The 17,570-nt window shown below is 36.9% G+C and overlaps 1 protein-coding gene across 9 annotated transcripts; it reads left to right on the forward strand.

Moving 5' to 3' along the window:
* The first annotated feature begins 872 nt into the window (after window positions 1–872).
* LOC147944708 (uncharacterized) lies at window positions 873–6,362 on the forward strand. 9 transcript variants are annotated; one of them, XR_015557681.1, is made up of 5 exons: window positions 1,789–1,928; window positions 2,130–2,201; window positions 2,281–2,394; window positions 4,041–5,075; window positions 5,871–6,362. XR_015557681.1 is itself a non-coding variant. In XM_087451025.1 (5 exons), the coding sequence occupies exons 4-5, from the start codon at window positions 4,363–4,365 to the stop codon at window positions 6,174–6,176; spliced, it is 366 nt and encodes a 121-aa protein (XP_087307151.1). In that variant the 5' UTR covers window positions 1,862–1,928; window positions 2,130–2,201; window positions 2,281–2,310; window positions 4,041–4,362; the 3' UTR covers window positions 6,177–6,362. The 9 variants fall into 9 exon arrangements, 3 of the variants coding, with proteins under 3 accessions (XP_087307150.1, XP_087307151.1, XP_087307149.1); XR_015557683.1 differs by having other exon boundaries at window positions 4,041–4,169; window positions 5,871–6,314; XR_015557685.1 differs by having other exon boundaries at window positions 2,287–2,394; window positions 4,041–4,169; window positions 5,871–6,314.
* The last annotated feature ends 11,208 nt before the right edge of the window (window positions 6,363–17,570 follow it).

Consider the following 17,570-nt stretch of genomic DNA (forward strand, 5'->3'; position numbering starts at 1 on the left):
TTAAGGATAAGATTATTCATCGTTGGTATGGTGAAGGTTTGTGAGTAAAAGATCCGAGCGTGTGAACAAAGAGAAATCTAAGTGTGATGGAGAACAAAGAAAAATCTAAGTGTGATGGAGAAAGTTGCACGTCATGGAAGTGTTCATGATCTTATTTATCATAATTGCACATGTTGCATTTAAGTCCGAAAAATCGACAAAGGAAAAACCAGAAATAATTTTTTTTTTTCTCATTATCCATCTATATCTTCTTTAGATAGGTTTGGTCAAATATTTTTATAATAACTAAAATTTATTATACTCTTAATTATGGAATAAAAAAATGGAATCTAACTAAAACCCTTTAATTGAAATTATCGACCATTAATAAAAAAATTAACATCAAATCCAAGTATCATTTGGTATAAATTAAAAATTAGAAAATATGAGATTATAAATTGACACGAAGGTATTTAAATTACATAAAAGATATATTACTGAGAAAGTTACAACAAAAAAATGTTTTTAATAAGAAAATTGGAAATAAAAAGGTTATTTTTCTTAAATTTTTGCAATTGACTCATTTTCTAGTTTTTCGTAAAATCTTCAACGAATAATCTTGGATTCAAAAGAAGATAAAAGTGTTCTACTAAATGCGTTAAACCAATAATTAAATTATTTTTTATCTACGTATTCTATATTTCTATGACTAAATTTGTTAACTATTCCTAAATTACCTTTACATGAGGATCCTCATAACATCACAGATATATATATATATATATATATATATATATATATATATATATATATATATTTTGTATTTTTGGATGGATAAAATATGATCTACAAAGTTATAAATACACATTATGGATTTAAAATATGTATTCTATACATTGTGCAAGTCTTACAAAATTTAGATAATGTACTCTCACTGTACATGTTTTATGAAATTTAGTAGTTTATTTATGTTCTACGGGTATTAGAATACTAATGTCTTCAAAATTTAGAATACATATTCTATTGATATCCTATATATTCTACAAAAAATAGATAAAAATCTGTGGAATTTAGAATTTTTTTTTATTTTTTTTTGGCAAAGGGGTTTTTTTTTTCATTAAAAACTATAGATCAGATACAAGATTGCGAAGAGAGGATTTTGCAAGGGCGTCGGCCTCTTGGTTATTCCATTCCCCTTTGGAATAAACTTAAAGGAAATTTTTCTGAATTTAGATAATAGAGTCAGGATATCATGAAGAATCCCGTGGAGCTCCGTCGATGGTTGCTCCTAATTGATGGCTTCGATTACCTGTATGGAATCTGAAGCGATTGAGAGGTTTGTGATCCATAAGACGAGGGCTTGTTGGAGTGCTTTATAGATCACTATTGCTTCCGCCGTAAGCGGTGATCTGATATTAAGGTCCGCGTCAACTCCTTTGTGGCGGTATCCTGCGCCTCGATTGGCGATTACCCACCCATACCCGCTGCTTTGTGTTCCGCTTGCCACGCCGCATCCGTACAGCATGTGTCTCCTTGCTCTGTCTCACCGATCTGTCTGGCTGAACTCGCCTTTCGTTTTTGTTCGATTGGGGGCACTTCTTGTGCTACATGCCATTCCCGGGCCATGGTAATAGCACGTACAAGTGTATTCGTCGCGGTTTCTGATTGATTGTTGAAGATTTTTTGGTTGTGGGCTACCCAAATTGCCCAAAGAATCCATGGCATTAAGGGGCCTTCAGATATTCCACTTGGCGGTAAGCAAGTCAGGAGGTTGGAAGTCTCCAGACCTGATCTAATATTGGGTATTTGATCTCCTGAGAAGATGCTTTTGAAGGGTGCCAGATTCCATATATGACCAGCAAAGTTACAGTGGAAATAAAGGTGGAGGAAAGTTTTGATACCTCCGCAGAAAGGACAATTTGCTGTGGAGTTTATTCCTCTTGATCTAAGTAAGTCCCCCACTGATAATGCTCCTCTCATTAATTTCCAAAGAAAGAATTTGATTTTCGGTGAGCTTTTCGTATTCCAGTTTTCCTTTGTCCATTTGAACTCTCGGGTTTCTGCTGGGATTGACTCCTCTTCTAAACTTGCTTCAGGTTTTAAGCCTTCATAGTAAATCGACTTGACAGTGTATACGCCTGTTTTTGTAGGAAGCCAAGCATAGGAATCTTCTGCCCCCATGGAGCTGATTTTAATCTGCAGGATTTCCTCTTCCAATTCTGGTAAAGTTTGTAATTTTCTCCCTATCCCAATCTCGGGTTGCAGGGGAAATAAGCTGATCAACCATAAGTAAATGGCTAGTTTCAGGTGGGGGTCCCATAGGTTGTTGGGGTGAGCTGATTGAAAACAAGGATCATGCCAGATACTTGTTGTTCTCCCATTACTTATTACTTTTCCCATCTTGATCTTTAAGAGGTCAAAATTTCTTTTTAAAAATGGAAATTAAATCTTAAAATAGTGAAATTTAAATAGGCATTTTAGACACTCGTTTTCCATGTCTAGATAAAAGCAATAGACAATTTTAAATTATGTAAAATATCAACAGTCATGAAAACTAACGATACACAATATTACACATGACAAAACTAAGCCATCAATGACATTACCAAGTCAACTATTTTAAACTACTAGGACTCGGACCTCCGCGATATTGCGAGGGAAGTATTTTAGAAAAAAAATAATATTAAATTTAAAATTATACATTATGAAATTATTTGAATATAATAGAATACTTTGAATACATAAACTGTTACTAAAAACACAACCATCAAAATGAAAATTATAACAAAAAATTTTATGTAGAATAGACCCAACTTTGCAAAACATATTTTTTAAAGTATTATAAATATAAGATATTTTTATGAAAAATTAAAGTAAAGAGTAGAATTAAAAAAATCATTATGACAAAATGATCCTAACTGAGAATATTGAACTAATGGTTGTAATGAGTAAATGTAATTTTTTATTAAATAACTATAATTAAAAATATATTTAATAATGAGTGAAATTGTATCAACGAAAAATTAAAATTAAAACACATAACTCTTAAAAACAAAATAAAATTAATTTTAAATATTAAAATAGTTTTTTAACAAAAATATACGATAAATAGACTCAACCGTAAATTTTATATTAAGTTTTATTAAATTTATATATTACTATAATCATTTCTAAAATTTTAGTTAGATTATAGAATAACATTGAATATTAGATACTAATATTCAAATGATTTAGATTCAACATAAAACAAAAAAATTGTTTCAACAAACAATGATTTGTTAGTTATTGATGAAGAGACAAATATATAGAGAGTTCAAAAGATATGACTATTTAAAGAGACACACCTATTAGACCGAAAAGTTGTGATAAAAAATATGAATAAAATATAGTGAAAAGATACAACTCTACAATTAACAAATGCAACTGTTTGAGTTTAAAAAAAGAAAAAACCAAATTTTTTCAAAAAGTACTACTACGAGTCGCAACTGTTGTTCTTATTTATTCAGATTGTTATTATTATTTTTAAATATTAAAATATATTTTTTAACGAAAAGGTACGATAACACAAAACTGTAAATTCTATATTAATTTGTATTAAATTTCTCTATTGCTATAATCATTTCTAAACTTTTAGTTAGATTATATAATAACGTTGAATATTAGATATTAACATTCAATTATTTAGATTCAACATAAAATAGAAATTTTGTTTCAACGAACTTGTTAGTTAGTGATGAAGAGACAAATATAAAGAGAGTTCAAAAAGCATGACTATTTAAATATACACACCTATTAGAATGAAAAGTTGTGATGAAAAAATATAAATAAAATATAGTGAAAAGACACAACTCTACAATGAACAAATACAACCGTTTGAATTTAAAAGAAAAACAATTTTTTTACGAAAAGGTACTATGAAATATCACAACTGTTGTGTCTACATTTGATTGTACCTACAAATTCATATAAACTGCTTTTAAATAGAAGGCATCTTTATTACCATATTCAAAAGTCAAATCCAAAAGCTCACTATATAATCTATCTTTTTTTTTTGTCATCAGATAGAACCAAGAAAATAGAGTTTTAACAAAAGCAGAAAAGAAAGCAAAAAGAAAGGCAAAAACTACAACCAACTATAACGCCTCACTTCTCACTTGATCATGAAGCCAAGAAGGCCCTCCAAGTGAAATGTAAGACTTAAACTGACCATCCTTTGTGACACTCGATGCAATTGCCATCGCAACCTTGTTGGCAGAACTCGTAACTGAATAGCATCTCCACGAAGAGAACTTAGACAAGGTCAGTAGAATCTCAGTTAAGACCAAATGGAACCGTGGCCACCCTGTGGGGTTGTTAATAGCCTCAACAGCCAATGCATTATCCATGACAAACTCCACTTTAGGTATCTGCAAGATCAAAAGCGCCTCTATTGCCCACAAAAAGGTGCGTAGTACCGCAAGAAAACGTGATTCAGAGGCCGTCAGGGCATGCCTAGCATGGTATAAAACCTGGCCGTGGTGGTCTCGCACTATATAATCTATCTAACTCTTAGAAAAAAACTCTAGGTATTTTCATTAAATTTTTATATATAAAATTAACTAAAAGTTGGAAATTAGATTCATCATTCCAAAAATCTTTTGTTAAATCAAGAATTAGAGGAATTTCTTTACTTTTAAAAGAATGAATGCTAGAGAATAAATTAGAGAGCTGTAAAAACCGTTGAGATTGAAATATTTTTATTATTTTGTGTCATGACAAAAAAAATAAAAGCAGTTCAAATAGACAAATATATATAGATTTTAAAAGATACTAATATTCGAATATACACAACTCTACAATGAACAGTTGCAACTTTACAAAAAAACCATTACAATAAACAATCGCAACTTTTTATAAAACACACAATTTATTTTTTCTACAGATTTTTTTGGAAAATTATCCAAAAAGTACGATTGAAAAACACAACATTTGGTGGCATTTATTCGGATTGCTATTATATATAGATTAGTTTTCAAATTAAAGTATTAGTTTTCAAATTCACACGGTACAAGGAGAGTGATCCAAGCTTGGCAACAGAGCAAAAGACAAAAATTCAGGTATTATTAAAACAGGTAATTTGTACGGTAGCAAAACGTAGGTTCGTAAAGAAAACGTCATTCGAATTGGAGCAAACCATCACACATTTATTCTTATTGATGACCCATCCAACAATAAACTAAAGTTGAATGAAGAATCAAAGAAACAAGAGTTTTAACAAGAGTTTTAACAAGAGTTTTACTACAAATCAACAATCCAACTCATGCAAGGAAATCCAGAATTTTACCAGACGCTTAGGTTATAAAACTGAAATCGAATGGGGGGGGGGGGGGGAGAGAGATATATTGAACAATAATATAAAAATTTATATTCTTGAAAGCTCTACTTTTGTGAACAAGAGAATCATAGAAGAAGAAAAAAACTTTGCTTTTGGAGTTATCTACGGCAACAAAAAATATAATGAGAAAGTGAATAAATGTTGTATTTTTCCCTATATATTCTCCAAACTGTTTGAGAAATAGATCAAAATTGTTTTGGTAAATTTTAATAGTTTTGTAACATTTTTAAAATACGAGAATATAATGGGATTTTAATTATATAAAAGTATATATGACCAAACATAAATATAGAATGCTGACAATAATTTAATTATTTATCATTTCTTTTCAATTTCTCCTTTTTTTTTACGCGTATTTGATTAAAAAACGAGAAGGATAGTCCAAGTACAGAGAAAACCAATGACAACAACATGAACAAAATACAAAACAGAACAAACCATTAACGGACTATGTTCCCATGCCTCACCGTTCTTGCTACTTACACGTTTTTGTTTTTCTTCTTTTTGGTGTTTCAAGTGCATGCCTCCTATACCTCACACAAAGAGCAACAAGTCTGGTCCTACTGTGAATTTTTCAAACAAAGAGTTGGGAAAACTTGAGCGTGAGAACAGAAAAGCAGCCAAATCTCTGAAGATGGTTAATCCGATCATTCTGATGCGTGAGGAGGCTGGTGTTTTGAGGGATCAAGAGGGCCACTTGCACAATGAGCTTGGCCAAAAGCTTGATGTAGAGGGCAATGTGATTGCCGAACCTGTTGTCAACGAGCAGGCTGTCGTGAATCAGCAAGCTGGTGTCGTTGATGAGAGATATATTGAACAATAATATAAAAATTTATATTCTTGAAAGCTCTACTTTTGTGAACAAGAGAATCATAGAAGAAGAAAAAAACTTTGCTTTTGGAGTTATCTACGGCAACAAAAAATATAATGAGAAAGTGAATAAATGTTGTATTTTTCCCTATATATTCTCCAAACTGTTTGAGAAATAGATCAAAATTGTTTTGGTAAATTTTAATAGTTTTGTAACATTTTTAAAATACGAGAATATAATGGGATTTTAATTATATAAAAGTATATATGACCAAACATAAATATAGAATGCTGACAATAATTTAATTATTTATCATTTCTTTTCAATTTCTCCTTTTTTTTTACGCGTATTTGATTAAAAAACGAGAAGGATAGTCCAAGTACAGAGAAAACCAATGACAACAACATGAACAAAATACAAAACAGAACAAACCATTAACGGACTATGTTCCCATGCCTCACCGTTCTTGCTACTTACACGTTTTTGTTTTTCTTCTTTTTGGTGTTTCAAGTGCATGCCTCCTATACCTCACACAAAGAGCAACAAGTCTGGTCCTACTGTGAATTTTTCAAACAAAGAGTTGGGAAAACTTGAGCGTGAGAACAGAAAAGCAGCCAAATCTCTGAAGATGGTTAATCCGATCATTCTGATGCGTGAGGAGGCTGGTGTTTTGAGGGATCAAGAGGGCCACTTGCACAATGAGCTTGGCCAAAAGCTTGATGTAGAGGGCAATGTGATTGCCGAACCTGTTGTCAACGAGCAGGCTGTCGTGAATCAGCAAGCTGGTGTCGTTGATGAGAGATATATTGAACAATAATATAAAAATTTATATTCTTGAAAGCTCTACTTTTGTGAATAAGAGAATCATAGAAGAAGAAAAAAACTTTGCTTTTGGAGTTATCTACGGCAACAAAAAATATAATGAGAAAGTGAATAAATGTTGTATTTTTCCCTATATATTCTCCAAACTGTTTGAGAAATAGATCAAAATTGTTTTGGTAAATTTTAATAGTTTTGTAACATTTTTAAAATACGAGAATATAATGGGATTTTAATTATATAAAAGTATATATGACCAAACATAAATATAGAATGCTGACAATAATTTAATTATTTATCATTTCTTTTCAATTTCTCCTTTTTTTTTACGCGTATTTGATTAAAAAACGAGAAGGATAGTCCAAGTACAGAGAAAACCAATGACAACAACATGAACAAAATACAAAACAGAACAAACCATTAACGGACTATGTTCCCATGCCTCACCGTTCTTGCTACTTACACGTTTTTGTTTTTCTTCTTTTTGGTGTTTCAAGTGCATGCCTCCTATACCTCACACAAAGAGCAACAAGTCTGGTCCTACTGTGAATTTTTCAAACAAAGAGTTGGGAAAACTTGAGCGTGAGAACAGAAAAGCAGCCAAATCTCTGAAGATGGTTAATCCGATCATTCTGATGCGTGAGGAGGCTGGTGTTTTGAGGGATCAAGAGGGCCACTTGCACAATGAGCTTGGCCAAAAGCTTGATGTAGAGGGCAATGTGATTGCCGAACCTGTTGTCAACGAGCAGGCTGTCGTGAATCAGCAAGCTGGTGTCGTTGATGAGCCAAACCTTGGTGTCGATCGACACTAACCAGGTGGTATTGATCGACACCAACCAGCAGCAGACGTACGTGGAACTGTCAACCACGTACAGAACCTAGTTCGAAGATAGGATCAAACCGGGATCTGATCAGGACCATTGCTGACTACAACCGGGCTGATCTGGTGTATGAGAACCGGTCTGCTATTGTTCCTCCTCCATTCCAAAGGAATGATTTTGAGTTAAAACCTGCGTACTTTCAACTAGTTGGGCAGAGACATTTCTCTGCTTTGCCCAATGAGAAGCCCTTGGACCACATTGAGCATTTTGAGGATCTTGTGACTAGTATCAAAGCTAATGGGGTGACTGAGGACTACATCTTCTGCAAACTCTTCCCCTACTCACTTGCAGGAAAGGCATCTCAGTGGTTGAAGCAGTTGCCAGCTGGATCATTGACAAGTTGGTGTGATGTCAAGGTGGCTTTCCTCAACTATTTCTATGATGATGTAATGTCAGATGAGTTGAGAATCAAGCTGTCTTCTTCAAGCAAAGACCAGATGAAGCTTTCAAGGCAGCTTGGGTGAGATTCAAGGCTTACCAAAGGGACTCTCCACACCATGGTTTCTCAAAGGTTCAATTGCTAAGTATCTTCTTTAGAGGGTGTGACTGGGAGTATCAGTTGGCTTTAAATGCTGCAAGTCATTGGAATTTCAAGACAAGACTTCCAGAAGATGCTGAATGTTTGATTGAGAATTTAGCTGCTAGCAATAGTACTAAGAGAGCAGATGCTGAAAGGAAAAGACTACATGGAGGATATGATTCAAACCAGTTAGCTTCTGTTAATGCTAAGTTGGATTCGGTGCATAATCTCCTTGTGGGTAAGAAATCTGTTCATTTTGCTGCTGAAGTTGAGACATATGAGCCAAAACCTGATCAAGGAAATCATGAGGAAGAGGAGGTGAACTATGTCTATGGGAACCAAGGACAGCGGTTTGGAAATCAGCAAGGTAGTAGACCTTACAGTGGAAACAGCCAGCGCAATAACTTTCAGGGCAACTCTTCTGGTTTCACACCCAAACCTGAATATCAGAAGCAGCAACAAAACAGTGGATACACAAGGACTTATGGCAACAATTCATATCAGTCCCCACCTCCTAAGTCAGCTGAGACTAGTAAGATGGAAGCTATGCTTGAGCAGCTTTTGCAAGGTCTGGAACAATTGACAGTAACTTTTAATGGGAAGCTGGATAATGTCTATACAGAGCTTAATGGCAAGTTTGAAGCTTTGAACATTCATGTCAAGAAGCTGGAGAATCAGGTTGCGAAGACTGCTGGGTCTGTGAAAAGGCAAGAAGGTTATCTCACTTCAAGAATTGAATCAAATCCTAAACATTCTTGCAATGCAGTCACATTGAGAAGTGGCAAACAACTCCATTCTATATCCCAGAAGAATCAAACTGATGATCTACAGGAGCTGATTGATATAGAAGAAGAAGAAGATGTTTCTGCTGAGCCAGTATCGACCGATACACAGGAGCATCGGTCGATACCAAAGTCACCCGAAGTCGCGAGCAAAACACAAAACGATGGTGTCGATCGACACCAACAAGGTGGCATCGATCGACACCCTTCATGGACTGAACCTAAACTCGTGAAATCTCCTACTCCAATTGCAGAAAGAGTCTACATACCTAAGGTTCCACTCCCCAAGAATCCAAGGAAGTCTAAACAAGAGCTAGATGATGTTAAATGCAAGGCCATGATGGATAAGCTTATTATTGAGTTGCCTTTGGTTGATGCTGTTAAGAATTCTCCAATGCTTAGGAGATATGTCAAGAGGATGGTTACCAAGGATTTTAATGCTGAGCAAGGAGTTATGATGATATCAGCCCAAGTCAGTGCCATCATTCAGAACAAGATCCCAGAAAAACTTCCTGATCCAGGGAGCTTTGTTCTTGATTGCACTATCTTCACTGACAGATTTGCTAGATCTTTGTGTTATCTTGGTTCTAGTGTCAACCTCATGCCAAGATCAGTAGCACTCAGCCTGGGAATGACAGATTTCCAGCCTACTAAGCTCACTCTCATCCTTGCTGACCGATCTGTTCGTATTCCAGATGGTGTTCTTGAAGATGTTCCAATTAAGATTGGTGAATGCTTGATACGTACTGATTTTGTGGTATTAAAGTATGAAGAGGAACCCAAGGACCCTCTTATTCTGGGAAGATCATTCTTAGCCACTGCTGGAGCTATAATTGATGTCAAGAAGGGTCAAATTAGTCTCAATATTGGTGATCTACAAATGCGTTTTGACATGGACAAGCTAGTTAAGAGGCCAGCCATTGATGGACAGACATTCTATGTAGACACATTGTCTAATCTGGCTGAAGAGATATTCCAGGAGCTGCATCCTGAGGATCCATTAGAGAGAGCATTGGTTGCTTCTGCTGAAGAAGCTGAGCATCTAGATGACATTGCTGCTGGGTATGTCAAACTGCTTGATGCTAATGAACAAGTGAAGAAGCTGGTTGCTAAAGAGGAATTGGTTAGTACTTCTTCACAAGCTGCAACGGTTTCTGATTGGAGTCTTGAAAAAGCTCCAAAGCTTGATCTCAAGCCACTTCCTGCAGGTTTAAGGTATGCATTTCTAGGTGAGAACTCTTCTTATCATGTTATTGTTAGTGCTTCCTTGAACAATGCAGAGCTCACTTTACTGCTAAGCAAGCTGCGCAAGTTTTGCAAAGCTCTTGGCTATTCTCTTGATGATATTACAGGAATCTCTCCAGACTTGTGTATGCATAGGATTCATCTTGAGGAAGGAGCTAAGACATCCATTGAGCATCAGAGGAGACTGAACCCGAATTTGCAAGATGTTGTCAAGAAGGAGATCATGAAGCTGCTGAATGCTGGGATCATCTATCTGATATCTGACTGCAATTGGGTTAGTCCGGTACATGTTGTTCCTAAGAAGAGTGGAGTCACAGTGGTGAACTATGACAAGAATGAGCTGATCCCTACAAGGACAATTACTGGTCATCGGATGTGCATAGACTATAGGAAGTTGATTGCCTCAACAAGGAAAGATCACTTCCCACTTTCTTTCATTGACCAGATGTTGGAGAGGTTAGTTAATCATCCATACTACTGCTTTTTGGATGGTTACTCAGGCTTTTTCCAGATTCCTATTCATCCTGATGACCAAGAGAAGACCACTTTCACTTGTCCCTATGGTACCTTCTCTTACCGCAGAATGACCTTTGGTCTCTGTAATGCTCCTGCAACATTTCAAAGATGCATGATGTCTATCTTCACTGATATGATTGAAGATTATATGGAGGTTTTCATGGATGATTTTTCAGTTTATGGATCCTCATTCAAAAGCTGTTTGGATAATCTCTGTAAGGTGCTAGCAAGGTGTGAAGAGAAACATATGGTGCTTAATTGGGAAAAATGTCATTTTATGGTTAGAGATGGCATAGTGCTTGGCCACAGGGTTTCAGAAGCTGGAATAGAAGTTGACCCCGCTAAGATAGAGGTGATGACGGGTCTTCAACTACCAGAGAATGTGAAGGAAGTGAGGAGCTTTCTTGGGCATGCAGAGTTCTATAGGCGTTTTATCAAGGATTTCAGCAAGATAGCAATACCACTTTCTGCTTTGTTGTGCAAAGATGTCAAGTTTGAATTTACTGATGAATGCCGCATAGTCTTTGAGAGGATCAAGCAGGAGCTTGTGAGTGCACCTATTGTTCAGCCACCAGATTGGGATCTTCCATTTGAAGTAATGTGTGATGCTAGTGACTTTGCAGTAGGAGCAATGCTGGGACAAAGAAAAGATAAGAAGCTTCATGCAATCTACTATGCAAGCAGGACACTTGATGAGGCACAAAGAAATTATGCAACAACAGAGAAGGAGTTGTTGGCTGTGGTGTTTGCTTTTGAGAAGTTTAGGTCTTATCTGGTTGGTTCAAAAGTCATTGTTCATACTGATCATGCTGCATTAAGGTACTTGATGCAGAAGAAGGATGCTAAGCCTAGACTTTTGAGATGGATTCTTCTTCTACAAGAGTTTGACATTGAAGTAAGGGATAAGAAGGGGATAGAGAATGGTGTTGCTGATCACTTGTCCAGGATTAGGATTGATGATGATGTCCCAATTCGTGATTGTCTACCTGAGGAGCATGTATACCTTGTTGAAACTGGGTTTCGGACTGATGACTTGAAGGATTTGTCTTCGGATGCATGTGGTGTTGATCGACACCATACTAGCATCGATCAACACCCTTTGTTTCCCTAAACAGATTGGTCGAATGATGGAGATTTAGCAGCTGTGGCTAGCTCCAATCAACCTTGGTATGCTGATATTCCCAATTATCTTGCTGCAGAGGTAGAACCAGACAAATTTGGCTATCATAAGAAGAGGTTCTTGAGAGAGCTAAGGAGATATTATTGGGATGAGCCTTATTTGTATAAGCATTGCAGTGATGGTGTTTATAGAAGATGTCTAGCTGAGACAGAGGTTCATGATGTTCTATTTCACTACCATGGATCAGATTATGCTGGACATTTTGCTACTTTCAAGACAGTGTCTAAGGTTCTACAAGCTGGGTTTTGGTGGCCAACAATGTTCAAGGATGTTAATGAGTTTGTCTCTAGATGTGATGCTTGTCAACGGAAAGGTCAGATTAGTAAGAGGGATGAGATGCCACAAAACTTTATCCTTGAGGTTGAAGTTTTTGATTGCTGGGGCATTGACTTTATGAGACCATTCCCTTCCTCTTACAAGAATCAATACATCTTAGTGGCTGTTGACTATGTCTCCAAGTGGGTTGAAGCAATTGCAAGTCCAAAGAATGATTCTGTTGTAGTTCTTATGCTGTTTAAGACCATTATCTTTCCACGGTTTGGAGTTCCTAGAATTTTCATCAGTGATGGAGGTAAGCACTTTATCAATAAAGTGTTTGAGAAGCTGCTGAAAAAGTATGGTGTTCAACATAGAGCGGCTAGTCCATATCATCCTCAGACCAGTGGACAAGTTGAGGTCTCCAACAGGTAGATTAAAGAAATTCTAGAGAAAATAGTGGGTGTTACAAGGAAAGATCGGGCTATGAAACTTGATGATTCACTTTGGGCATATAGAACTACTTATAAAACACCACTTGGCACCACTTCTTTCCATTTGCTTTATGGGAAAGCATGTCATCTACCAGTGGAGTTAGAGCACAAAGCAGTCTGGACAGTTAAGTTGATGAATTTTGATGCCAAGACAACATCAGAGAGAAGGTTAGTGCAGTTGAATGAATTGGATGAGCTGAGATTTCATGCATTTGAGAATTCCAAGCTGTACAAGGAGAGGACCAAGGCTTATCATGATAAGAAGATCATCTCCAGACAATTTGAGCCTAATGACCAGGTACTCCTTTACAACTCTCGCTTGAAGTTGTTTCCTGGAAAGCTGCGTTCCCGCTGGTCTGGTCCTTTTACTGTTCAAGAGATTAGACCATATGGAGCTATTGTGCTGTTGAACTCCAAAGGAGAGAAATTTACTGTTAATGGCCAAAGGGTGAAACACTATTGGGCGAAAGCTGAGATACCAGACGGACACATTGTGCGTTTGGATGATGCACCCTCTGCCTATTCCGCTGCCAAGTCAAGCTAATGACTTAAAACAAGCGCTGAGTGGGAGGCAACCCACTGGTAGGAATTGATTATTTTGAATTTTTGCTTTTTAGGATCACTAACATATTAATTTTTGGTTTTGAGTTTTCATTGTTTCAGGAAAAACATTTAAAAAAAAAAATGATGGAAAAAGTTTCGATTATCATTGATTAGAGCTAGCATCGACCGATACCACATAAATGGGCATCGGTCGACACTATTATGGACCAGAGACGAGAAAACGGGCCATCGGGTTTGATTTGCTGGGTTTCAAGCTTACTGGGCTTTGAATGAAGTTGGGCCGGACCAAATAAAAGCAGCATCGATCGATACCACTTAATGGACATCGGTCGGCACCGTTATAACCGCGGCACTCCCGACTTAAACCCTCGAGCCGTCCATCTTCTTCTTTATTTCTCAAACCCGACGAGATTCTTCAAGACACCATAACTCTCTCGATACAGCTCCGTTTTGAGTGATTCAAAGCTCTAATCCACTCGATTTTCTCTCCTCTACCTGGATCCAGGTCAATTTTGGCTTTTGGAGTGATGGTATCCAATAAGAAGGCTCGAACCAACGACGGCGAAGCTTCCTCTTCAACTCGCCCACCTCGCCAATCCAGCCGCCGTCCGCCTCCGTCAGCTCCGGCGAATGCTCCTCAGCCTCCACGACGTCCGACGACAGCATCGACCACTTTACCTGACCTCTCTCTTCCATCTCCCATCCAATCTCGGTTCCCATGGCCAAAAGAAGAGCATCAACAAATTCCAACTGAGAGAGAATGGCCCAAAACCAAGCTTGCTGAGCTTGGAAAGCCTGAATTCATCAATAGGCCAGTGGGTGTGTGGGGAGATTATGAGACAATGCTCTACAATGCATGGCTGGAAGTTGAGATTGAGCCTACAAGGTTTGTTGATCTTGCTATTCTTCGTAGGATGGGAATTTATGATGAGGTCTTGGCTGTGCTTGATAAAATGAGTTTAGGACCCATCTGTACTAGGCAGTGTTATTTGTATCCGGACCTAGTGCGACAATTCATGGCAACTGTTAGGGTTACTTATCATAATGTGCAGGCACCAGATGCGTTTGGGGGTGGGTTGCATTTCTTCATTAACGGAGTGCCTTATGATATCAGTTTTGCTCATCTTTGTGATGTATTTGGTTGGGTCCGTTGGTATCAAAAAGTTGCTTTGCCCAAGCATTATGAGGATCTCTCTCCTTTGTGGTCTTACATAGGACTTGTGTGGATAATTCCAAGAAGATGTTTCCATCAGAGGTCCGCCATCCTGTACTCAGATATGTCCTTATAGCTGTTGCTACCATTTTTCAGTGTAAGATGGAGCCTAACAAGATGAGAGCAGCAGAGCTATACTTTTTGAGTTGTGGTGTTGGCAGCTTGATTCCTTCTATGTCTATTGATGAGCGTCGCGACCCTATGCACCTCAACTTTGGAGCTGTTTTTGCACACTACTTGGTTGATCTGCAGACCAAGCCATTTCTGGGTACTAGCACTAAGAAAGAGGCTGTGGGGAGCCTTATTACTGCCATTCTTCAGTTCAAGAGAGTCCCTTTGGATGGTTACAGTGTTTTCACTAAGAGACGTCTTATTGATGAGCAGTATTTGAGGAGTGCACATTGGTTGAAACCGGGTTTGGTGTGGAGGTTTGTTGATGACACAGAAGAGCACTTTGTTCCCCTTCCTCGACCTGATCTTACTACCATTGGTAGTGATCCTGAGCAGCTACGTTTTCTCCCTTCTGCAGATGATTATGTTACTTTTGCTCCTTCCCGTCGCCATCGCACTCCACGGACTGCTTCTGCTGCTGCAGCAGCTCCTAACCCTGCTGGGGGTTTTGAGTTTGGTTCTTCTTCTGCGACCGTGACATTTGAGTTTCCAGAGCCACCGCAGGATCCTGCTATTATGGACCAGGGCGCTCATCAGACTTATGTGGTTTCTGCTTTGCGTGCCATCTGGAATGGCATGGCTCGACTTTCTCAGTGTGGCTGCATTCGTCCTACCAGGCGTACTAGGCGCAGGTCCCCTTTGCCATCTTCACCATCTACTGATCCTGTTTCTGATGATGATGCTGATGATGATGGTGATGACGATGTTTCTGCTGAATTTTAGCTTCTGATCATGGTTTTCTTTTTCTTTTTCTCTTTTTAGGATTGAGTCATTTTTATTCTTGCTTTGAGTCAGTTTGTGTTTGAAATTTCTTTGAAATTTGTTTGAAATTTGTTTGAACTTATGAACTATCTATCTATCATGTTGCTTTTAACCTGTGTTTGTGTTTAAGTGCTTCTTAACAGAATTAACATCAAAGGATTGATCCAACAACACATGAACACAACTAACTGCAACTAACAAGGAGATTCGGCCAAGAATTCACCATTCGCCGAGGGTGTCGATCGATGCCGCCTTGAATGGTGTCGGTTGACACCGATGGTAACCCGAGACTCTGTTCATTTTTCATTACAATTTTTCAACAGATTGTTGTTTTTTTAACTTTTCCCTTACTTGATAACACTGGGGACAATGTTGTTTAAGTATGGGGGAGGTTAGTACTAACTACTAACTTTGTTTTTGTTTTATTGTGTCAAAACCCTATTTTTGTTTTTATTGAGTCAAATTTTTCAAAAATTTTCTGTTTGGAATTATGATCTCTAACTAATGGTTTTTGTTCTTTGGCTAACACTCTAATGATTCTTGACTAAGCTTGACCTCAGAACTGAAGTGTGGAAAAGACTATGTGATATATCACGGTTTTTACGGTTTTTAACCATGATATAAGTGTGCTTTTTGAGTCTTTTGATTTGTTTCTAGGTTGTTTTAGAGTCTTTACAGGTTATCTAGGATTTTGGCACGGATGGAGCAATATGGAACAATTTGGATCATTTTGGAGCATTTTACCGAAGGAAATCAAGTTGGAGTCGGATCAGAGTCAGAGCATCGATCGACACCACCTAAAAGGGCATCGATCGACACTCATGTTTACCCGACGAGAGAACAAGAAATTGGAAGTTTTACAAATTTACCCGAAGTCTTCTATAATTGCAACATAAGCCCCTGGACGTGTTTTAGGATGTATATATATTGTTTTTGGGTTTTAGAAACCCTTAAGTTATCTTCTAGCAGTTTTTGAGAGAAAGGAATATTAAGAGCTTTTGGGAGAGATAGATCTGAATTCTTTGTAGAGAGAAGATTTCTTGAACTCCCTCTTTTACTTTTCAATATCTATTAAATGTTATTCAGAATTATGATTTGTTCTTTATTTAACATGTCTGAGTAATTTGCTTGTTAGGTTTAGGGTTTTTCATAGGGTTTTTATGATTTATTAGATCTGTGATTTTTAGGGTTCTTAATCTTTTATGATCTTCATCCTTGGTTGTTCTTCACAATAATTCTTGATTGATCACCTAGAATTGTTATCTTAGGGAAATAAATTGATATGAGAATATAATTGTTTTCCTGATTAAACCATTGATGAACAGAATTGTTTCTTACAAAGAGATTTGAATTAATAATTCTCTGAACTTATCTAAACATGTTCTTAAAGCTGATTTTTAACTTGGAATTTTACAAAGAGATTTGGATTTTATGGTTTTAAATTTAGATATTATTTGTAGTGAGAACTGATTTAATTTACCAAAAGTTTAGAGTTCTAGATCTGATCTTTATTGCTTGAATCTTAATTATTTATTTGATTTAATAATTCATAATTTCCTGAGAAATTCCCTAGGCTTAACTCTTTTGATTTTCTGAATTTACAACACTTTCATTTAAATATTTGCATTGCTATTATTTTAATTCAATTTAACTTGTTTAGCGTAATTTACAAAACTCTATAATCTATTGTGTTTGATCTTGAGTCTTTGTGGATTTGACCCCTAAGTACTGCAGTGATCTCTTGTTTGAGAGAGTAGCTCTAGGGATTAATTTGAGCCTACCAAATTTTGGCGCCGTTGCCGGGGACTCTCTGATATACCATTAGATTTGAGTTTTTAATTTCGTATAAACTTTTCTTTTTATTTTCTACTTACACGTTTTTGTTTTTCTTCTCTTTGGTGTTTCAGGTGCATGCCTCCTAGACCTCACACAAGGAGCAACAAATCTGGTCCTACTGTGAATCTTTCAAACCAAGAGTTGGGAAAACTTGAACGTGAGAACAGA

This window comes from Camelina sativa, chromosome 5 (genome assembly GCF_030686135.1).
Source record: "Camelina sativa cultivar CO46 ecotype springtype chromosome 5, ASM3068613v1".
Classification (NCBI taxonomy): Eukaryota; Viridiplantae; Streptophyta; class Magnoliopsida; order Brassicales; family Brassicaceae; genus Camelina; species Camelina sativa.